This window comes from Chiloscyllium punctatum, chromosome 7 (assembly GCF_047496795.1).
Source record: "Chiloscyllium punctatum isolate Juve2018m chromosome 7, sChiPun1.3, whole genome shotgun sequence".
Taxonomy (NCBI): domain Eukaryota; kingdom Metazoa; phylum Chordata; class Chondrichthyes; order Orectolobiformes; family Hemiscylliidae; genus Chiloscyllium; species Chiloscyllium punctatum.
Window position 1 is genome coordinate 57680488 of NC_092745.1, and position 25405 is coordinate 57705892.

Genomic DNA, 25405 nt, shown 5'->3' on the forward strand with positions numbered 1-25405 from the left:
TAGAGCTAGCTTCCAAGACAACTTAAATCAGTGGGTAGAATCTACCCAGTTCCTGCATGGAGCGAGCAATGGCCAGTCAGTTGGAAAATCATGGCAAGATCAGAAAAATGTCTAGAGAAAACGTCCAATTTAACAGCAAGTTGAGAATCTCACCAAACAAAAAGAGTGGCAAGAGGCCTACTTACATGCATTAACATCTCATCATTACTTAATTTATATGCAGTTTGTTATTTTACCAGGCAATGGAGAGAAACTATTTGGCAACAATTCCCCAACATGGAAGTCTGACAGGTACCTGGTGGCTCCAGCAAGCCTTTTGCTCCTCCAGGCCTTCAGCTTTTGTGATGCAAATCCCAAAATGGTCATGGCAGTGGGAAGCACTTTTGCTGCTGGTTTATTTGGTAATATTCAGCCCAATGTTTTGAAAATCACTTGAAGTACCATTGAGCTTCAGGATGGTCAGTAGTTCATTCACCCCTAGCCACAGCTGATATCTGTTTTTTAAAACATATAGCAGAACCTCATTTGTCCACTCATCTAGAGAAATGCTGGAAGTGGAGAGTGTGATGCTGGAAAAGCACAGCAGGTCAGGCAGCATCCGAGCAGCAGGAGAATTGACGTTTCAGGCATAAGCCCTTCATCAGGAAGGACTTATGCCTGAAGTCCTTCCAGATAAAGGGCTCATGCCTGAAGCCCTTCTTGATAAAGGGCTTATGTCTGAAATGATGATTCTCCTGCTCCCTGAATACTGCTTGACCTGCTGTGCTTTTCCAGCACTACACTCTTGACTCTGATCTCCAGCATCTGCAGTCCTCACTTTCTCTTAATGCTGGAAGTGGCTAAGACATAAAAGGGACAGAGCTTACAAGTGGGGCTGGTGGACTGATAAAAGTTAAAAGGTTTTAATAAAGATGTTGGACTGAATCTCAAGTTTTTTTGTCTAGCTTCACTGAAGGCTTCTATCGGTGAGGCCTAGCAGGTTTTCTCACTGCATCTTAACAAACCCACTTCATAAACCAGCTATTCCACCTCCATGGCACCCCTCTAGCCCAATTCTAGCCTGAGTCTATCAACCACCATTCCCAGAACGCTGCTCACCAGGAATCCTACAAAGACCAGCACCCCAAAGCCCAAGCCGATGTGTACCTGGACTAGCATTCCGAAGCTGCCATGCTCAATGGTGGGCAGTCACTCCAAAGATGTCAGACAAGGGGAAATTCTCACTGATTTTCTGTTAGGGATCTGTTCCAAAGGAGAACATTCCTCTCCCTGGAAGACCACAGAGTAGTCCACACCTCAAGACCCAAGCATGCCGGTCCAAGAAGACCACCTGGGTCAGTGTTGTTTCTATGGTCTAATGGCTAATAGGTGGCCAATGATCTTTTCCATTCTGCCAGGCAAAGTACTACACTTTTCTCTCTGCTTCTTTACACTTACTGTCTCTGGTACTGCACCTACCCCCTACACTGCCACTGTCACAATTGCAAGCAGATTCTTCTCGTTTTCGCTCTCATTCCACTCCCACCCCAGCCCCTCACCCTCTAACAACACCAGCCCTGCATAGCCTTTATACTGTCTCCACACTCCATCTGAACACCTCATCAACCTTTGACCTCCGATATCAGGAGTAACTGCTGCGTCAGATACATTCACTGAATCCTCTCCCCTTCACCTATTACTGGAAAAAGCAGGCAAAATATCACAGAAAGAGCCAGGATAGTAGAGGGGTACCTGGCATTAGGCTCCTCACTTCCTACAAGCAGAGAATCTTGCCCCTTGCAGGAGAAAACTAGCACCACTTCTGCAGGAAAGTCTAAATAGCCATGTCCCACCAAGTACCACTATACATGACACTGCAAATTTCACACTTACCCCACTGTCAGCATCATTCATAGAACACAGAACAATACAGCGCAGAACATGCCCTTCTGCCCTCGATGTTGTGCCGACCTGTAAATTAATCTAAGCCCATCCCCCTAAACTATCCCATTATCATCCATGTGCTTATCCAAGGATTGTTTAAATGCCCCTAATGTGGCTGGGTTAACTACATTGGCAGGTAGGACATTCCATGCCCTTACCACTCTCTGAGTAAAGAACTTACCCCTGACATCTGTCTTAAATCTATCACCCCTCAATTTGCAGCTATGTCCCCTCGTACAAGCTGACGTCATCATCCTCAGAAAAGACTCTCACTGTCCACCCTATCTAATCCTCTGATCATCTTGTACGTCTCTATTAAATCCCCTCTTAGCCTTCTTCTCTCCAATGAGAGCAGACCCAAGTCCCTCAGCCTTTCCTCATACAATCTTCCCTCCAGATCGGGAAAATCTCCTCTGCACCTTTCCCAATGCTTCCACATCCGTCCTGCAATGGAACGACCAGAACTGTACAAAATATTCCAAGTGAGGCCATACTAGCGTCTTGTACAGCTGCAGCATGATATCACAGCACCGGAACTCAATCCTTCTTCCAACAAAACCTAACACACCATATGACTTCTTCATAGCATTATCAACCTTGGTAGCAACTTTCATGGATTTATGTACATGGACATAAAGATCCCTGTGCACATCCATGCTACCAAGAATCTTTCCATTGACCCAGTATTCTGCCTTCCTGTTATTCCTCCCAAAATGAATCACCTCACGTTTATCTGCACTGAACTCCATTTGCAATCTCTCCGCCCAATTCTGCAGATTATCCAAGTCCCCCTGCAACCTGCAACATTCTTCCACTATGGCCACCCCTCAAATGACTTTAGTGTTATCTGCAAACTTACTAACCCACCCACCTATGCTTGCATTCAAGTCATTTATATAAATGACAAACAGCAGTGGTCCCAAAACAGATCCTTGTGGCACACCCCTAGTAACCAGACTCCAGGCTGAAATTTGTCTTTTTCAAACCTAGTTTGGTAGGAATGCTGGATAGAATTAAAAGTAGGATTGTAAACATGTTAGTTATACAATCCACTTTCCAGTTAGTCTAAAATATAAATAACAAAGAATCCTGTATACAGTATCCTGTTACCAACAGCATTGTCACTTGTTTTTAAAAAAGTCTTATTTTCATAAAAGTGGAACACTTTTTATTAGTTCTGATGAAAATTTATCAACCTGAAACATGAACTCTGTTTCTCTCTGTAGATCTTGCTTGACATGCTGAGAGTCTGCAGTATTTTCTAGTTCTAGTTCCAATTTCCAGTGTCCACAGAATCTTTGCTTTTGTAATAGTTCTTAAGCTTTTAACTGAATAATAACTTGCAGATGTTTAATTATTTAAATAAGATCTACCATCAATCAACTTCTAATATTGATATGGTGGATTTTGAAAGCAGGATCAGAAACATGCTTACCTTCTGGGCCAACTCCACACCTGAACTGCCTTGTGCTCCGAATATGTTTTAAATGTAAACGCCCCCATTAAGATGTGAGATCAATGCCCAGTGACACATTGCATCCAGGAGACAGCAAGCAAGTTGGGAGCTGCTGCAATTTTGCCCAAGAGAAGCAGAAGCTTCTGAAAATGAGGAAGTTAAAGATGGTACAAAAGTGGCCATGATGCCAAGTCAAAGTATAGCATTCGGCCTGGCTTTAGTTGACCCTTCAAATTTCACAATAAGCAAAGATAGAAACAAACTTCCTTTTGCCCTGTAGCAACCCTTACAGCTGTTCATCTTGGCCCAGAGAATAAGTTAAATCCATTCTCCCTCAGACAGACTCCATCACTATCTTTAATTGAAAAAGCAGGTTTCCTGTTCCCATCAACTAAATGTCATCAGAAATTTTCAAAATTAAATAAAGAAGAAACCAAATCTCAGTTAAACATCTTCAACTTCATTACATCTTTTGGAAGGTTTCACCTGGACTATTTGGGCAATCACCACATGGAGACAATCAGCAAAGGGAGAAAAGAATATTGTACAAAGACCCTCTTATGGCATGGCAGTAATGTCCCTGTTCTTGGACCAAGAAACCCAGGTTCAAGTTTCATCTGCTCCAGAGGTTGATTAGAAATTTTTTTTAAAAATTGTGCTATTTGTGCCATTTCTAACACACTTTAAGGGGGAATCTGATTAGTATTCTGCTAAAATAGTTGACGACAGATTGATGGCGGTAAAGGTGGATAGGTTTATGAAACTTCATCCTTTCAGGGCTCCAGGATAAACAAGTAGGAAGATTATTTTACAGAGTAAAAACAAATGAAAAGCAAATTTTCAAGTATACCCAGGGAACTGAATGCAAGGACAATTCTTTATGGCAAGACTGATCCAACAGATTGATAGTGTGAAGGGCATTTTATGTATCATTATAAGTAGCTATCAAAGTGAATCAAAAGTACTATAAACAGGGCTGAAGCAAACTTCGCATAACTGCAAGCACTTGAAAACACCTTTCAAAATCCTCAAACCTCTTATTTACAGATGGATAATCAATTATTCCATGCTATTTTCTGATTACAATAAATTTGCACCAGCAATGCAAGCAGCTCTTAAGGACACACTTCCAACCACCTTCTCCAAAGTATAGAACTCCATAGCATGTTACAATTCAGTTGCTCCTCTTACCTTTGAACCATTTGACCTCTGGCTCTGGAATACCAGTGGTTTTGCATTCCAGAACTGAAGTGTCACCCAGGCCAATTAGGATTTCCTTTCGGACAACAGTGACCTTTGGTGCCTCTGAGAAGAAAATGACAAATTATAATGCCTACATGAACATTTTTCTGAATATAAAATTTAAATCAACCTCTTTTCAACCTCTATGAAATTGTCGTTAGAGACATAAATCTACTCATTCTTTACTGAATAATATAATGTGGAGATGTTGGTGTTGGACTAGAGTGGACAAGGTTAGAAGTCACACGATACTCGAGTGCAACAGTTTTATTTGCTTCAAAAGCCTGTGATTTCAAATAAACCTGTTGGACGATAACCTGGTGTTATGTGACTTCTGACCATGAATAATATAACTCAAGGACAAAATCACAGTACATAAACCATCTTCAGGTAGTCCATAAGCAATTTTATTTGAATCTCAGCCCAACTGACAGTTTGTATTAACAAGTTATTTTTAATTTACAAATAGACACACAAGTTTACAATCTGAACAAAGAAACAAACTACCAGAATTGAATTTTCCCCAATAACAGGTTAGATACATTTGGTATCTCGAGAATAAAACTCAAACATGATGTGAAATAAGAAATCAATGCAAATTTTTTGTCAAAAAAGCTATGATACGGAATGACTGGAGAAATCTCAGGGTGGCACAGTAGTTCAGTGGTTAGTACTGCTGCCCCATAATACCAGATTTGATTCCATCCCTGGGTGACTGCCTGTGTTGAGTTTATTATCCCTGTATCTGCGTAGGTATCCTTTGGTCTCCTCACATGATTCGAATTTGCAGGTTAGGTGGACTGGCCATGCTAGATTGCCCATAGCATCCAGGGATGTGTAAATTAGGTAGGTTAGCCATGGGATTACAGGGATTACTGCATTACAGGGATACAGTGGGTCTGGATGGGATGCTCTTTGGAGGGTTGGTGTGGATGCGATGAGCCAAATGGCCTGCTTCCATGCTGTGGAAATCTATGATTCTATAATCCAATGGGTGAACTTCCTGCTACTTATCTGTATGCCACAATCTAACTGCAATGTTATAAAGGACAAGGAGGTGAAGAGTTGCTCTCCCATTCTTCAGCCTATTGATGCCTTTAAGTACCCAATTAATGTCCCTTAAACACCTTATCCTGCTGCCATCAATATTTTATGCATAGCAGGGAACACCTAATCATACATGAACCCTTGGCAACTTTCGCTGTGTGGATCGGATTCAGGCAAGTTGGTGGTGGGGAATTTCACTTGTCGGCCCTCTGGGTTTGACAGAAACAACCTACTTTAAGGTCATTCCCTTTTTTAACGCTTCCTCCTGGTCTTTTGAATTGGCTCCCACACCCCCTTGTTACAATGTAAGCTTTACAATGTCAATAACTTCATGGATTGAAAGGGTGAACAACGATAAACTGTTACACACAAAGAATCAGCAATGACTCTGTATGGAACAAATGTTTCATGAGATGAAAGGGCAAGGAGAAGCTGTAATAAAAGAATTAAAAGCAACATGTGAATTTGCCGTCCCTCAGAAGGAGGAGATGAAACAGCAAAGACAGGCTGTTTCCTGGGAGGCAGGAGACAACTCAGCTTGATCATTTGCTGCCTCATGATAAATGGGTAATTAAGATTGCCTGCAGAAGGAATGTCCTGAAATAAAATGATTAATTGCAGGAAAAGCTGTCTTCTAAACAAATAGTTAGCCTTGAAAGTAACAAGGAATGGGGAGCTGCTTCTGATAAGGTTAGAGCCAAAAAAAACCTGCAGATGCTGGAATCCAAGTTAGACAAGCAGGAAGCTGGAAGAACATAGCAAGCCAGGCAGCATCAGCAGGTGGAGAACCTCCTGAGGGAAGTTCACACCTGAAACATTGACTTCTCCACCTCCTGATGCTGCCTGGCTTGCTGGCTTCTTCCAGCCTTGGAGCTTGGCAAACTACAACTTGAGGTCTCCAAAACAGTAATCAATGTTGAGGGTGAAATAATCTATTGAATCATCCACAATGTTACACAACAAACTTAAAAGAGAGAAAATTTTATAAAAATTCAACACCAGAACAATTCAGTGGCAGAACTTCGAAGAACAACACTGCATAAGGATTGAACTTTGAACACTTCCAGAGAAAGACACTGTTGGTTGGAATCCTGGCCAAGTTCCACAATTAGAGTTGTAAGGCTTAACTTGATTACTCGAGGGGTCTTAGTTTGGTTGCTACATGTGGTAAAGTTTAAATAATTATTTCAGTACTTACTTGTCTGAGATTTCTGAGTAAGTAGCAGAATTAAAGTTACAAACTTGTGACTTAAAGTAACACCCTCCACTTTTACCTTCTTGTCAAGACCCCAACCCTAGACTTACATGGGCTCCTCAGTGTAATGTAGTGGAATTGCCTTTGGATGTTCCACTGGCTTTGGTGGGTTGCAGAGTTGCCAGATAATCCAGTAAATCTCCAGGACCCTTTGCCAAAGAGAAGGGTAGCAGCCTTACAATAAGGCAATTAACACAGTGGCTCAGTAGTTAGCACTGCAGTCTCACAGCATCAAAGACCTGGGTTCAATTCCAGCCTTGGGCAACTGTCTGTGTGGAGTTTGTGCATTCTCCCTGTGTCTGCATGGGTTTACTCCAGTTTCCTCCCACAATCCAAAGATGTGCAGGTCAGGTGCATTGGCCACGCTAAATTACCCATAGTGTTAGGTGCATTAGTCAGAGGGAAATGGGTCCGGATGGGTTACTCTTCGAAGGGTCAGTGCAGACTTGTTGGGCCAAATGGCCTGTTTCCACTCTGTAGGGAATCTAATCTAAACACTACTCCCAGCAATAAGTTGCTGCAAGGCAGCCAATGGGGTGAGTTCCATACTGAACATTTAGCCAGGACCCAGTGCTGTTCCCTGTAAAATCCAGCCCAGAAAATTTAAGGCAAGATTCTCATTCAAATTCAAATCTTAAACTACTTTTAATGTTTTTCAGACCCTAACTACCTACTTTTAAATGAATTTCCCCAATATTTCTTTCACCTCTTTGGCCCATGCAAATTAAGATCCTATGAAATCGAGAGCGATACATCATAATTTTGAGGCACCATTGGTTGGAACAGTTCAGCGCATTCTGAGACGAGACATCAACTGGCCTAACCAACATTCCTTAGAAAGATAACTGCAACCTGCTCCAAATTTAGCTCAAAGCAGTATGATTTTTGAGAAAATATGTAGCTCAGGTTGAACTCCAGGTTGTAAGTTTGCTCGCTGAGCTGGCAGGTTTGTTTACAGACATTTCCTCACCATGCTAGGTAATATCATCAGTGAGGCAGAAGTGGGTACTGCAGAAGATTAAAGTGGTGCTGGAAAAGCACAGCAGGTCAGGCAGCATCCGACGAGCATGAAAATCGACATTTCGGGCAAAATTCCTGATGAAGGGCTTTTGCCCAAAATGTCGATTTTCCTGCTCCTGGGATGGTGCCTGACTTGCTGTGCTTTGCCAGCAACATTCTAATCTTAACAACATCAGTGAGCCTCCACTGAAGCGCTGGTATTCTTTCCCACTTTCTATTTATGTGTCTTGGTCTCTTAAGGTGCGTGATATGATTTCCAGATTTTTTTTTAAAGGATGGTGAATGGGGTCCAAATCGATGTGTTTATTGATGGAGTTCTGGTTTGAATGTCAGCCCTCTAGGAATTCCCGTGCATTTCTCTGTTTAGCCTGTCCTCGGTTGGATGCGTTATCCCAGTCAAAGTGATGTCCTTCTTCATCTGTATAGAAGGATACTAGTGATAGTGGGTCTTGTCTTTTGGTGGCTAGTTGGTAGGTTGGTAGGTTTGGCATCATGGTAGCCCACAAACCTACCAAAACACTGAAACAGCTACTGATGAACCTAAAGGATCCTATACCAACAACCAGCAAAACTAATATCATTTACGAAATACTACGCAAGGACTGTAACAAACACTTCTTCAGACAAACGGGCAGAAAACTAGGCGGGATACCTGAATACCAACTAGCCACCAAAAGACATGACCCACTAAGACACATAAATAGAAAGCAGGACAAAATACTAGCGCTTCAGTGGAGACTCACTGATGATGTTACCTAGCATGGTAACAAAACATCTGAAAACAAACCTGCCAGCTCAGTGAGCAAATTTACAACTTGAAGTTCAAAGTAGTCTTTATGACTTTTGTTGCATTAGAAAGGATCAGATATTCATGCAGTTTAGATATCTCCCTGGTTAGACAGAAGTCTGAACTGCATGAATACCTTACTGATAGAGTGGTAATGAAAGTTGGTTGGACAGTCATTGGTATCATATTCTGAATACTTTGTCAATCATATATTTGAATTCCTGAATGAGGAACAAACATTATCAGAAACTTAACTGCCCATTGCACAGAATATTCAAGTTGCTTATAACATTCAATAAAATAAAAGCACTGCATTATCCAATCATGCTTTGCTCTAATATACCTGGTGTATTGGTAATTTGAAACTCAACTCCAGAAGCCATTTCAGGAATGCTCAATTACTCTGAAATAGTGCATGATTTTTCATTTTATTTATACATATGTAAATAAAAAATAATAACGGCTAATTCTGCCAGGCAGTAAATAATTCCTGATAAGCGATTAATTTACCAAGTGTCAAGTATCACTATTATAGGGTATTAAATGTCACTATTATAGCGTATGGCACATTCATGGTTTATAGGACACACCTCAATTCCTTATCAACCTGTCCTCTCAAACTCTACATCAAACTAACCAGTGTTCAGCTTGTATGCATTAGAGTTTACACCATAATGAATAAGATTAGAGGAGATGAAATTGCCACTTTTCACTTTTTTAGGGGCACATTGAGGATTTGTCTCAGAAGAGGTAATAGTTCAGATGTCTGTAGAAATAAATATAACTTTCTACTATGAAAATTGCAACATTAAGAGACTAGAATTAGTTGGAACATTGAGGGGCATAACTTGCACCATTAATTCAACATTTACACTGTCCAATCATGTTGAAATTTACAAACCTGGTTCTGGCACAATGAGTTCAGCCATTCAATGATGAATTAAGGATCCTGTTCATGGTGCAACAGAATGGCTTAGCAGATCATCAATAAGGAATTTAATCCTAACTCCCACATTATTTCTTAAATAGCAAATAGTACTGGTTTCTAAAGCAGCTTTGTAATTGTGCTAATGATGACATAATCCTCTTGTATTTAATTATGTGGCACAATTGGAGCCTTCAATTCCCTGACAGCCTGCAACACATTCTCATCCATCTTAAGCCTACAGATAATGATAAATGCTGCATTCCCAATGGGGTGCCACTTCCAGCAGAAACTTAGATCCAAAATTTGATCCACAGCTCTGTAGGATGAGGTTTTTGAACCATTCACTGCTAAAGTACGATTACTTTGGGAGTGAGATCAGAGAGGTTACATTTTAGACCTTTACACAGTTACACATAGAAATGCAAGGACTTTTACACAAACCTATATACGTGACAACGGATGCTTCTCTGTCTGTCCCTGCAGGGTTACTGGCCAGGCAGGTATAAACTCCAGAATCCTTCTGGGAAGCATGTCTAATAATTAGACTTCCACCTTTACTTAGCATATGCCTTTAAAATACAAAGCATAGTGAGATACATTAGATGCATATTTGTTAGGTTAAAACATGTTTATTATTGCACACTGTACACTTAAAAACATAGACCAATTACAAAAACAAAATTATTATTTTATTAACAAGCGAACAGACGGAAAGATCCTTTCTTAGTTCTGTTTTCACCTTCTAACGGGACTAATACAACATCTGGCATGGTTCAATTGGTGCTGTGTCGCTAACAAGTGATTCAAGCAGTCCTATTCAGGTATTATCTTAATTATTGAACATCAGTGGCTCAATCATTTGGGATTGAGGGGGTTTGATGTCTTATCATTAGAACTGATCAATGCTGTTGCTATCTGATATTTCCATTCACATATGCGCTTTTCGGAGTGGTGATGAATCATGAACAGCATCACTAGCTCATTTCCCCCCAGTAAACCCTCAAGGAGGCTGTGTTTAGTTGATGAACCAGTGCTTCTGCCATAAATAGAATGGTTTACCTCATTGCAGACTAAAAATGAACTTGGGGCTTCCCTTCTGTGTGGCTTAATATTACATTGAGTAGGTGCTGTTCACGAACTGAATTTAGCAAAAAAATGTTAACTTTAATTATTTGATCAGGTTAAACTTCAGAAGCTAAGAGGTTCAACAAGTAAGATTCATGCTCCTACTAAACTCTATTTTATTTAAAGTTGCAAATACTAACAGATCCAGGTTTCCTGTTTTAAGATTTATTATTTAACAGCCTATGTCTGTAAAACTCATACAGGGAAAGTCAACAAAGAAATAGTACATAAGTTGAATGAAGTTCCCTTGGTGTTGAGGGTCAAATGACAAGTTCATGAACTGTTGTTTGGATACTCAAGATATCAATTGACCTCATGGCATTTTCACTGTAAGGGAATCAAGGCATATGGGGATCAGATGGGCAAGTGGAACTGAGATTAAGGATCTGCAGTGATCATACTGAATGACGGAACAGGTTCAAGGGTCCTAACACCTTTATTCTGTTCTTACATTATCACTTATGATAGCAAAACTATTATTTAGTTTTTTTGACTTTCACAATTAGTCACTAGATATTTTTACGGTATAATTTCAGTTTTCACATGGACAGTTCTAGTCACATGGATTACAGTTTGTTTTTAAACATGTATAAATAAATGCAAACAACATTTAAAACAGATCCCCTTGATTTACAATGTTTAAAATTTCTGTTGCCACAGCAATAATTCTTCAAATATCTAATATTAATTCCTCCTACCTCCTTAGTCAGTTTTTCAGGCAGAACCATTCTGTCTGACCCACAACTGAGTTAGTGTTCTATATCTGTCTACCACCAGGAGTCCCTTAATTTGAGGTTTTTTTCCCCTTCACCCCTTTCTTCTATTCCTCAAACTCAAACCAACAGTCTGTCCAAGTTTCCCAATGGCTAGCTCAAAAGCATCTGTACAAATGGAATAGTGATGGTTCTTTTATGATCTTTTTCAGTTCTCTTCATATTGCATTAGGTACAATTTACTAATAGGAGTACAAAAAAAGTGCAACTGACAGATCAAGAGTGGAATATTTAACCATAATATAGAGATTATTGTATTAACAATCATAAAAATAGTGCAAATATAATACATTTAATGTCAGAACTTAGTAGATCAAAAAAAACTAAGCTCATATTCTTGAAAAATTGCACTTTAAGAATGAATAACCAATAAGAGCTATCAATTAAACTGCAAAATGGCAGGTAACCTACTGTAATAATTTTCGAAGTCAGACATACAGCACAAAACTGGTAATGCTGGCCCTTAGACTTATATAAAAAGAGTGAAATAGCAAGGGCAAGATTTCATTATTTTGATTGTTTTGACAATTGTTTATTGGCGGGTCCTCTTGACACTTCTGACAGTTCCCTTTCGACTGTTCCAATGTGTTTCACAGTTTCAGTGAGTTCATGCACATTTATAACACACATTTATGCTAAGTTTTAACAGTCTCAAATGATAATTGACCTTTCCCAAATGATACCTGACCTCTCTGTCAAGGGCACCTGCGATCCTTCTCAAATGGATAACCAGGCTCACGAAATAAATCCACAAAGTTTAGACCCATTCCTAAAAGATCTATAATTCGACACATTATATTAGTCTATTCAATGACTAGCAATAAAAAGCAAAATATATGAAGACATTGAGAACCTAAACGACACAGCATTTGATTGTACATCCATCCTCAACTGGAACTGTAGTCCCTGACTTCAACCAATAGAGGCTGCTAGAGCACACAGTGAATAACAACAGCCTTTGGTAGGAGAGCTTAACATTCGTGGTGCCTGAAACTGTTTCCTCTCAGCTTGCCAGAATACATTCATTAAAAATTGCTTCACTTTCCATGTACTCCTCCTCGTCTCAAGATACAGTCGTTCTGCAGATACCAGTTGAACTCTTAAGCTCTCCTAAGGGTCCATTCTTTACAATTAATCCTAGATACTGAAAGTTGGCTGCTTTTTGGATCTAAATATGTTGTTGTTTTCTTCCCAACATCCACACAGACTTTCCAGAAGCAGTTGCTTGATTCAGCCAGGTGCAAGAACGTTGACAGATTTTACTTCCTCCCTCTCAAGTCCAAAAAACATGAGCATGAGTTGTAACACATTAAATGCCCAGCTGAGACCTGTTGAATTTTCATGAACTGAAGGAAGGATATTGTTGTCTTTATGGTTTATTTCCATTTAGGGCAAATAACTTTATAAATGGGCCATGGGGACACATAACAGTTGTTTAGGAAATATGATTTCAGTTCAAAACATTCAGAAAAAATATGTATTTAACTTCTGTTTTACAAACTAAATTTTGGCAGATGGAACATAATGGGGGAATGTGAGGTTATGAACATTGGAAAGTAGAACGGAGGAGCTGAATATTATTTAAATGGAGTACAAAAATAGGCAAGGCTAGCTGAAAATATCCAAAGCACTAGACAATCCACATGTCAAATACGGTGAACATTTTTGGTCACCTTATCTAAAGAAAGATATATTGACATTGACGGCAGTATAATGAAGGTTCACCAGGTTGACCCTGGTCATGGAGGGATTTTCTTATGAGGAGATAGATGTTGATTAGTTTGGGCTTGTACTTGCTGAAATTTATATGAATGAAAGGAAGTCTTCCTGACACATCATGATTTTAAGGGAGTTTGACAGAAAGGTAGTTTCCCCTTGTGGGAGAGACTAGGACCAGATGGCATAATCTAAGAGTGAGATGAGAAGGATGTCTTTCTCTCAATGGATACTGCATTCATAGCATTCTTCACCACAGACGGCTCTTGACTTGGGTCATTAAGTGTATTCAAAGCTGAGATAGATAAATGTTAACAGTAAGAGAATCATGGGTTATGGGATAAAACAGGCAAGTGGAATTAAGGATTCTCAGATTAGCTATGGTGCAGCAGACTTAGTGGGCTGAATGGCCTTCTTCTACTCCTACATTTTACAGTCATTTTGGAAAATTTTGTATTCCAATAAATTCGAAATACACTCTTCATTCATCTGCAATGCTAATGATGAAGCAGTTTTACTGGTATCCTATCTGATTTAGTGAGAACATCTGCTCGTCAGAGACATCAGTGTGATAACCTGAATGAGAGATGTCAACGCCGACTAACCACTCCAAGATTTAGGAGCCAAGATTAATGAATTAAGAGGTAGGCATATGTTAATATACATAGCATAATTAGTTAAAATCTGGGATTCATTTCGGAATAAATACTTAGCATTTTGTTAACAAGTGACATATGTGAAGCTGAAGACAACTATAACAAGATCAACATGTTTTGAAACTGATCCTGGTACACCACTAGAGAATTACTATTGGGGTACCAAAACGCAAACCACAGATTGACCTTGGCTGAATGCATGTTGCAACAATTGTAGTAAATTAGCAAGGCTCACTTTTAGTAAAGCTCCCTTTCAGGTGCACATCTGTCAGAAATAATAAAATCTATACCCACAATCCACTGTTTATTTATCATCTTCCCCACTTTCCACTGGTTCAGCTTCCAGATCTGACCCATCAAATGTCCATTCCTTTTGTGTTAGTTCAGCCAATCAGCAGTCCATCTGGTGAAAAGCTATAAGGCATCTGGCCCCAAATTTTATCATCTGATCCACACCATCACTTTTCAGCAGGGATCATAGGAAATAAGACCACAAGAAAAATATTCTTGCTCTAATATCTCAATCTCAGGATGTGCAGAATGCCATTTGGCACACATCAGTTCCATTACCTAGTGCCAATCTCCTATCTTTTCCCCATACCCCTGCACCATAACACATTTCAATAGATCCCTCAACTGAGATTAGGTATCTTGTGTATTATGATATGGAAATAGGCCATTTAGCAACTCAAGCATATCCCACCATTCAAAAAGATCAAGACTAATTTGCTCCAAGTCTCAACTCCTCATTTGTGCCTGCATTTTCTATGTTTCAGTATTATCTCCCATCATTCTTGAAAAATCTAATAAATATGACATAATGTGTACAATTGCATTTCATAAAATCTGGGGGAGGTCATGCCTCACTAACTTGATCGAGTTTTTTTGAGGAGGTAATGAAGATGATTGATGAGGGAAAAGTGGTTGATATTGTCTTCATGGACTTCAGTAAAACCTTCTGGTAAAAAAGTGAAATCACATGGTATCAGAATTGAGCTGGCAAGATGAACACAGAACTGGCTTAGTCATAAGGAAGTGCTAGCTTTCGGAGCACTGCTCCTTCATCAGGTAGCTGTGGAGCAGGATCATAAGACACAAAATTTATAGCAAAAGATTACAATGTCATGCAACTGAAACAATATATTGAACAGACCTAATATATCATTTCAGTTGCATAACACTGTAATTGTTTGCTACAAATTCTGTGTCTTATGATCTTGTTCCACAGCTACCTGAAGGAGCAGTGCTCTTGTTGGACTATAACCTCGTATTCTGTGATTTTTAACTTTGTCCACCCCAGTTCAACACCAGCACCTCCACATCTTAGTCATAGGAAACAGAGGGTAGCGGTGGAAGGATGCTTTTCGGAATGGAGGGTTGTGACTAACAGTATTACAAAGGGATCAGTGCTGGAACCTCTGCTGTTCGCAGTCTACATAAATGATTTGGAGGAAAACATAGCTGGTCTAATTAATAATTTGCAGACGATGCAAAGATTGGTAGAGTTGTGGATAGTGAAGCCGATTCTCAGAGGATACAGCAGGACATAAATCAGTTGGAAGCATGAGTAGAAATATGGCAGATGGAGTTTAATCCAGACAAATATGATGTGATGCATTTTGGAAGGTCAAGTACAGATGTAAGTTATACAGTGAACCGCAGAACCCTTAGCAGTATTGATATACAGAGGATCTTCATGTGCAGATCCACAGATCACTAAAGGCAGCGACACAAGTAGATATAGTTATAAAAAAGACCTATGACATGCTTGCCTTCATTGGAAGGGGCATAGACAAGTTATGCTGCAGCTTTATAGAACTTAAGTTAGGCCATATTTGGAATATTGCATACAGTTCTGATCACCACACTACAAAAAGGATGTGGATGCTTTGGAGAGGGTACAGAAAAGGCTGACAAGGATGTTGCCACACATGGAGGATTTTAGCTATGAAGAAAGCTTGGATAGACTGGGTTTGTTTTCATTGAAAAGCAGGAAGTTTAAAAGAGATGTGCAAGGCATGTTTTTCACACAAAGGATGGTGAATGCCTGGAATACATGGCCAGAGTGCACAACACTCTTGGTACAGCCTCAGTAATACCTTGTATGTCACATGAGCTGTTTTTCAATCCACTAGAACCCACCCAGAATGTAGTAAATTCTTGAAGATTTTGGCCAATGCTTCCACTATCTCTGCAGCCACATCATTTAAAACCCATGGATGCAGGCCAACTGGTTCTGGTGGCTCGTCATTCATTAGCCCCAGGTTAATGATTAGTCTATTCCAGGCTTCAGCTTCTCTTTCATGCCAGCTCCTCATAGCAAAGGTTTGCTGATTTAAGTATAATGTGGAAATTCAGAGGTTATGCATCTTGACAATAAGAAGAGGACATGAATATTATAATTGAGAACAATTCCAGAAAACTACAGAAGAGGGATTTGGGAGTATAGAGAGGTACTTCACAGAAACAGACCCTTCGATCCAACTTCTCCATGCTGACCAGATATCCTAAATTGTCCCATTGGCCAGCATTTGGTCCATATCTGTCCAAACTGTTCTTATTCACATACTCATCCAGGTGCCTTCTAAATTTTGCAATTGTACTAGCCTCCACTACAACGTCTGGCAGTTCATTCCATACATGCACCACTTTCTGCGGGACCTCTGTAAGGTCACCCCTCAGCCTCCAACACTCCAGATAAAATAGCCCCAGCCTATTCAGCTTTTCCCTATAGTTCAAACCCTCCAACCCTGAAACATCCTTGCGAATCTTTTCTGAACTCTTTTAAGCTTAACAATATCCTTCCTATAGCAAGGAGATCAAAATTACATGCAGTATTCCAAAAGTTGCCTAACCAATATCCTGTAACATGACCTCCCAACTCCTAAACTCAATGCGCTGACCAATCTGACACCATTTTGAATAGTTTAAGAATAAAAAGGATAAAAGATATAACTGAAAGAGGCAGGGAGTAGGGACCAGCAAGAGGTCATTGTCCACATTGGAACCAACGACATAGGAAGGGAAAAGGTTGAGATTCAGAAGGGAGATTACAGAGAGTTAGGTAGAAATTTAAAAAGGAGGTCCTCGAGGGTAGTAATATCTGGATTACTCCCAGTGCTACGAGCTAGTGAGGGCAGGAATAGGAGGATAGAGCAGATGAATGCATGGCTGAGGAGCTGGTGTATGAGAGAAGGATTCACATTTTTGGATCATTGGAATCTCTTTTGGGGTAGAGGTGACCTGCACAAGGAGGATGGATTGCACCTAAATTGGAAGGGGACTAATATGCTGGCAGGTAAATTTGCTACAGCTGCTCGGGAGGATTTAAACCAGTAAGGTTGGGGTGGGTAGATGGGACCCAGGGAGATAGTGAGGAAAGATATCGATCTGAGATGGGTGCAGTTGAGAACAGAAGCGAGTCAAACAGTCAGGGCAGGCAGGGACAAGGTAGGACTAATAAATTAAACTGCATTTATTTCAATGCAAGGAGCCTAACAGGGAAGGCAGATGAACTCAGGGCATGGTTAGGAACATGGGACTGGGATATCATAGCAATTACAGAAACATGGCTCAGCTTATGGCAGCTTAATGTTCCAGGATATAAACACTGCAGGAAGGATAGAAAAGGAGGCAAGAGAGGAGGGGGAGTGGCATTTTTGATAAGGAATAGCTAGAGTAGGCTGTGTGGGGAATGGTGGCTCCCCACGGCAGTTGCAAGCAGCAGCAGATGGCAGAGGGCATAGGTTTAGGGTGAGAGGGGAAAGATATAAACAAGACCTAAGGGGCAACATTTTCACACAGAGGGTGGTATGTGCATGGAATGAGCTGCCAGAGGAAGTGGTGGAGGCTGGTACAATTGCAACATTTAAGAGGCATTTGGATGGGTATATAAATAGGAAGGGTTTGGAGGGATATAGGCAGGGTGCTGGCAGGTGGGACTAGATTGGGTTGGGATATCTGGTCGGCATGGACAGGTTGGACCGAAGGGTCTGTTTCCATGCTGTACATCTCTCTGACTCTATGAGTGTCCTGAGCCAGCTCATCAGTAACTCCTGCACTGCACACCACCTCACCCACTAATGCAGAAGTCATCATTGTTCAGGTGCCATTTCTTCACCACTGGGGCCACCTCGCTGACACCACTGCCATTTCTGGGTCCCGTGCTGAACCGATACTCACCTCACTACCAGGAGTACCCGGCTCCATTGCCACCTCAATGATGCCAGGAGTCCTGGCTCCTGGCATCAAAGCAACTGCTGCTGTAGCTGCTACCATGCCATGTCAGCAGTCTTAGCTCCATGCATACTGCAACCAGGAGTCCCTGGCTCCACCGCCAAACTGGGCCATCGCTGCTGTCTTGCCAAGTGTGTTGATCTGACTGCCCTCCTCAGAGATGTTGTCTTGCCTTTGGAGCCACCTTGAAAAGTCCACAACTGCCGCTGCCTCCAATCGCTGGAGGAGCTTTGCCATCACTGCCGCCATCAGCCCTGAACGGCGGGAGCATATCCTTGTTGCTGCTGCCTCCACCTCCTCAGTCACCGCGAGGAGCCGCATCTGCTGCTGCTTGCAACTGCTGTGGGGAGCCACCATTCCCCACACAGCCTGCTCTAGCTTCCAGGCTGATTTCACCAACTAACCTGCTAGAAAAGGCTCCAAAGAAAAGAAAAACGAAAGAAAAAGAGCAGAAGTAAAAAGAAAAAAAACAAAGAAATCATGTGGGACTGGATGAGTCCCTGGGCAACAGCTCACATGCAGCCCTGCTTCTCCACTGCCACCTTGAATCACACCACCACTAGAATACTGTGAACAGCTTTGGTCTCTTATCTAAGGACAGGTATTCTGTCATTGGAGGTAGTCCAGAGAGGATTCACTAGGCTGATCCTCGGTATGGCAGAAGTGGGTACTGTCAGTGCTGGAGATTAGAATCAAGATTAGAATAGTGCTGGAAAAGCACAGCAGGTCAGGCAGCATCCGAGGAGCAGGAAAATCGACATTTTGGGCAAAAGCCCTTCATCAGGAATTCATTCCTCCTCGGTATGGAGGAACTGTCTGATATAGGGAGGTTGAGTAGGTTGGACCTATTCTTGTTGGAATTTACAAAAATGAATGTTGACTTTATTGAAACATAATGTGGAGACGCCAATGTTGGACTGGGGTGGACACAGTCAGAAGTCACATGCCATCTGGTTAGAGCCCAACAGGTTTCTTTCAACTCTCAAGCTTTTGGAGCTCTGATCCTTCATCAGGTGAAGTGACAAAGGATCAGTGCTCTGAAAGCTTTTGATTTTAAATAAACCTGTTGGACGATAACCTGGTGTCATTTGACTTCTGATTTTATTGAAACACACAAGATTCTTTGGAGACTTGACAGAGTAAATGTGGAAAGGTTGTTTCAACTTTTGGAAGAATCTAGGACCAGACGGCATAACCTCAAGGGTCACACATTGAGACAGAGATGCGGAAGAATTTTTTCTCTCAAAGGGCAATAAATCTGTGGAATTCTCTACTGAACAGGGCTGTTGAGGCTGAGTTGTAAAATATATTCAAGGCTGAGTTGTAAAATATTTTCAAGGCTGAGATACAGAGATTTTTAATCAAATGTTATGAGGAATAGGCAGGGAAATGGAGTTGAAGATTACGAGATCAGTCTTGCTCTCATTGAACAATGGATTGAATGGCCTACCTCTGTCCCTACGACTTACTGTCTTACAGTCTAACCTGCAGTGTCATAAAAGAAAATTAAAATGAGCCTTCATTCTCACCCAGAATCTGTTTTGTTCAGACCACATGAGAGAAATTATCCGACAATCAAAGTCATCACAGCTCCTTTACAATCAACTTTTCAGCCCTACACTTTAGAAAGGGAAAACTTGAAGCAAGCTCGGCCTGCAATGGTAATGGACAGTATTCATCTTTATAAATATATTCTAATTGTACCGACTTTTAATCATTTTATCTTTGTTGATAACTTTTTTAAAAATCACTTATTTGAATACCTTCCAGCAGTCGTTTCATAACCTTAAATAGTCTTTGCATTGTCTAGGACAAAAAGTTTTGCTGCTGGTTATATTTGAATTGAAACACAAACTAAAATATAGTTGTCTAAATTTACAACTCTGCAGACACACTTGATGTAACCATGACAATGAATTCTGGTTGAGCTGTGTAATGAGTAGCATATTTACTACTGAACCATCTGAGCTGGTTCATAGATTATTTCAAGAACTGATTTGAGGCAGAACAAAATCTTGAAGTATTATGAAATGAAATATGCAACAACAATGTATACCTGCTTGCTCCCATAATGAACATATCATTGTGAGTCCAGACTACATGTGGTTGGGGGTAGCCTGTGACGGAGCAACTGATTCGCACCTCTTTTCTTTCAGTGAAGGTCTGGTTCTTGGGGTACACTGTGACTTTTGGAGGTTCTGTTTTAAAACATAATATCACCAGTCACTTAAAATGAAATAGAACATAGAACATAGAAGAGTACAGCACAGAACAGGCCCTTCAGCCCACGATGTTGTGCTGACCACTGATCCTCATGTATGCACCCTCAAATTTCTGTGACTATATGCATGTCCAGTAGTCTCTTAAGTGTCCCCAATGCTTCCACAACTGCTGCTGGCAACGCATTCCATGCTCTCACAACTCTCTGTGTAAAGAACCGCCTCTGACATCCCCTCTATTATTTCCTCCAACCAGTTTAAAACTATGACCCCTCGTGTTAGTCATTTCTGCCCTGGGAAATAGTCTCTGGCTATTGACTCTATCTATGCCTCTCATTATCTTGTAATCCTCAATTAGGTCCCCTCTCCTCCTCCTTTTCTCCAATGAAAAAAGTCCGAGCTCAGTCAACCTCTCTTCATAAGATAAGCCCTCCAGTCCAGGTAGCATCCTGGTAAACCTCCTCTGAACCCTCTCCAAAACATCCACATCCTTCCTACAATAGGACGGTCAGAACTGGATGCAGTATTCCAAGTGCGGCCTAACCAAAGTTTTATAGAGCTGCAACAAGATCTCACGACTCTTAAACTCAATCCTCCTGTTAATGAAAGCCAAAACACCATATGCTTTCTTAACAACCCTGTCCACTTGGGTGGCCATTTTAAGGGATCTATGTACCTGCACACTAAGATCGCTCTGTTCCTCCACACTGCCAAGAATCCTATCCTTAATCCTGTACTCAGCTTTCAAATTCGACCTTCCAAAATGCATCATTTCGCATTTATCCAGGTTGAATTCCATCTGCCACCTCTCAGCCCATCTCTGCATCCTGTCAATGTCCCGCTGCAGCCTACAACAGCCCTCTATACTGTCAACGACACCTCCAACCTTTGTGTCGTCTGCAAACTTGCTGGCCCATCCTTCAATCCCCTCATCCAAGTCATTAATAAAAATTACAAACAGTTGAGGCCCAAGGACAGAGCCCTTCTACTACCACTTGCTGTCTTCTGTTGGCCAGCCAATTCTGTATCCAGACAGCTAAGTTCCCCTGTATCCCATTCCTCTTGACCTTCTGAATGAGCCTACCATGGGGAACCTTATCAAATGCCTTGCTGAAGTCCATATACACCACAGCTCGACCCTCATCAACTTTTCTAGTCACATCCTCAAAGAACTCGATAAGGTTTGTGAGGCATGACCTGCCCCTCACAAAGTCGTGTTGACTGCATTTAATCAAGCCATGCTCTTCCAGATGGTCATAAATCCTATCCCTCAGAATCCTTTCTAACACCTTGCAGACGACAGACGTGAGACTTACTGGTCTGTAATTGCCGGGGATTTCCCTATTTCCTTTCTTGAAGAGAGGAATTACATTTGCCTCTCTCTAGTCCTCAGGTACGACTCCAGTGGAGAGCGAGGATGCAAAGATCTTCTCAAATGGCGAAGCAATTGCATTTCTCGTTTCCCAAAGCAAATCACGCAGAAATTGATGATTCAAACAAAACAGATCAATTTTCAGGAAAGTAGTCAAACATAACCTCAAGCACTAGTTTGTCTGTGAAAAAAAAGGGTTGTTCTATTTATAGATATTTTCTTGATTAGCAGTGTAGACATTTGGATTTTTGGTCCAGAACAGAATCGCCATACTCTCATACCCTATAAATATCAAATTCAACTCCTTAAAAATATTTCAACCTTGATAAGAATATCATTCTTGATTGATTAAAAATGTCTATTCCTGATGAAGGGCTTTTGCCCGAAACGTCGATTTTCCTGCTCCCCGGATGCTGCCTGACCAGCTGTGCTTTTCCAGCACCACTCTAATCTAGACTCTGGTTTCCAGCATCTGCAGTCCTTATTTTTACCCTGATGTAAAAATGTGGGTGAGTTGAGTCAATTAAGCAATGGACAACATAATGGGTCCTTCTGATGATGTGAGAATTCAAAGCTTTTGAGGCATGTATTAAAATAATGCCACCAGTCAGCATACCAGCTCTCAGGCTCGCTTTGGCCCTCTGACAATTTCTTATCTGTGGGATTTTGGGTTGGGAGCAGGATACTGGCCCAGAACAACAAACTGAACTAATTAAATGCCTGTTGAGTCCATGGTCAGAAACTGATTGGAATTTTCCAGTTGTTTGCTGTTCCCTCAGACTGGGCAGGAAAATATAGTTGCCCTGGAGGTTGTCTCGCGGGAGTACCTCAGTGGGCCTGAACGCAAGACAGGTCTAAATCCTGAGTACAGCTGCTGCACTTGGTTGCTCTGTGAATGGATTTGCTCTTTCTCCTCTCGCAACTCCATCCCACATTGGTGGCTTAATTGCTAAGGACTTAATTAACATTACATTTGAAAATGGGGCACCTTCTGTAATGGAATGTGGCAGACATTTTCAAGATGGAGTTTCTCAGATTACTTGAAACTGGAGTATCATTTACCTACCAGAGATGGTTAACTTGCCCTTCGCCATTAGTTGAGTAATTCAGAGAAAATCAAGAGTTATAGAAAACAGACAAGAAAAATGGAGTGCAAGCCACAGTCAGATCAATCATGATCTCATTAAATGGCAGTATATGTTCAAAAGGTCAAGTGGTCCCACTTCTATTTCTTGTGGTCTTATAAGTGACTGACTATTACTCCAAACAGCAGGCTTCAGATCTCCAAACCCCATAAGGAAACACTGATTGATGCATAAAACAAGGTGCTGGATTTTGAGGTTACCCTACGCCACCCCACCACCCCCACCTCTGAAAACAACCCTGACCTCTGTTTCCCATCCCAGAAGTAAAATCCTGACCAATGTTTTGCATGAAACTATACTTCATTTTACCAATTCAAATATACACTGTCCCCAAAAATCAGCGGGCTGAATTTTCAAAGTAGTGGCAGTCATGTTCAGGTTGACACTCTGCTCCTGCCTTTTTACTTTAAGAAGGAGTTCTGTATTTCTGAAAAGATGTTCTGATGGGGGTTCCTTCAGAAATGCAGAATGTACTTTAAATGTGACAGATATATTGAAATGCAGGATAGGCAGGGAATTTAAAACCTGTTCCCTATTCGCAGCAGCAGTTACTGTATTCTGTGATTTAAATGTTCAGCATCACGGACATCGTTCATACATCCTGTGAAAGGATAATTACATGAACGAGAGGTTAGAACTCTAGTTGGGTAAAATGCTCCTTGCATCTGGGGACAGGGATGAGGATATTGGATTTGGAGGAAACTTTCTTCTTGTAGAGTCATGAGGCAATTAAGAGGTCAGCTAAATACCAAAGTTGTTGACAATATCATTAAATGAAATGACAGTGCCATCCTGGAAGTGAGAAAGCAGGAGTAAATTAGTTTTATACATTTTTTTGTAAATTACTTCTTATATTTTGGAGAGATGGGACTTATGTTACCATGAGATCAAGAGCAACAACCACAGCCAAATCTATCACCTTCAGGTGAACATAAGTGATATCTTAACAATTATCACTTGGGACTCAGCAGTGCATACTAAATTTATTATCTACTTTGCAATGTTCTTGTACAGTTCTTGCTTTGAATAAGTGTAAGTTTATGTTGGTAATTCAAGTTGGATAGCAATGCCAAGCAATTAGATTAATTTCAACTATTATATATCAAGTGATAATTTTCAGTCATATTATCTTGTCTTCATACATCTTGTACCTTTCACTCAAATAATAACCTTTAATTCAAGTCAGTACATTGATATCAGAAGAATTACAGAAACATTATAATCAATTAATGGTAAGGTCCTAAGTAGTGTTGCTGAACAAAGAGATCTTGGAGTGCAGGTTCATAGCTCCTTGAAAGTGGGGTCACAGGTAGATAGGATAGTGAAGAAGGCTTTTGGTATGCTTTCTTTTATTGGTCAGAGTATTGAGTACAGGAGTTGGGAGGTCATGTTGCAGCTGTAAGGACATTGGTTAGGCCACTGTTGTAATATTGCATGCAATTCTGGTCTCCTTCCTATTAGAAAGATGTTGTGAAACTTAAAAGGGTTCAGAAAAGATTTACAAGGATGTTGCCAGGGTTGGAGGATTTGAGCTATAGGGAGAGGCTGAACAGGCGGCACGGTGGCATGGTGGCACAGTGGTTAGCACTGCTGCCTCACAGCGCCAGAGACCTGGGTTCAATTCCTGCCTCGGGCGACTGACTGTGTGGAGTTTGCACGTTCTCCCCGTGTCTGCGTGGGTTTCCTCCAGGTGCTCGGTTTCCTCCCACAGTCCAAAGATGTGCAGGTCAGGTGAATTGGCCATGCTAATTTGTCCGTAGTGTTAGGTAAGGGGTAAATGTAGGGGTATGGGTGGGTTGCGCTTCGGTGGGTCGGTGTGGACCTGTTGGGCCAAAGGGCCTGTTTCCACATTGTAATGTAATCTAATCTAATCATTAAAAAAAAGTCTGGGCTGTTTTCCCTGGAGCTTCGGGGGCTGAGGGGTGGCCTTTAAGAGGTTTACAAAATTATGAGGGACATGGATAGGATATATACACAAAGTCTTTTCCCTGGGGTTAGGGAGTCCAGAACTAGAGGGCATAGGTTTAGGGTGAGAGGGGAAAGATATAAAAGAGACCTAAGGCGCAACCTTTTCACGCAGAGGGTGGTATGTGTATGGAATGAGCTGCCAGAGGAAGTGGTGGAGGCTGGTATAATTGCAACATTTAAGAGGCATTTGGATGGGTATATGAAGAGGAAGGGTTTGGTGGGATATGGGCTGGGTGCTGGCAGGTGGGACTAGGTTGGGTTGGGATATCTGGTTGGCATGGACAGGTTGGACCGAAGGGTCTGTTTCCATGCTGTACATCTCTATGACTCTATGACTCTAATTAATTCTTTGAATCTTTCATGGCTAATATTTGTAGTTAGGAATTACCTTGTGTACATATTAAAGTAATTAATCAAACCTAATATCATCAACAAATCTTAGACATTTATGTTTTCAGCTTGCCTTTAACAGTGCAAGTGTTTCAAATGCTGAGGTTATTATTAAAGGGCCCATCAAAAATTTGGCTGCCTTTATGA

The 25405-nt window shown here is 41.1% G+C and overlaps 1 protein-coding gene across 3 annotated transcripts in view; it reads right to left on the reverse strand.

The window, feature by feature from the left end:
- hmcn1 (hemicentin 1) overlaps nucleotides 1–25405 on the reverse strand; it is a 597300-nt gene that overhangs the window by 342815 nt on the left and 229080 nt on the right. For all 3 annotated transcript variants that reach the window (XM_072573640.1, XM_072573638.1, XM_072573641.1), the window contains exons 12-14: nucleotides 20221–20362; nucleotides 10100–10227; nucleotides 4571–4684 (exon numbers count right to left, since the gene is read on the reverse strand). In XM_072573640.1, coding sequence (XP_072429741.1) covers nucleotides 4571–4684; nucleotides 10100–10227; nucleotides 20221–20362 — 384 coding nt within the window. The remainder of the gene's footprint in view (nucleotides 1–4570; nucleotides 4685–10099; nucleotides 10228–20220; nucleotides 20363–25405) is intronic.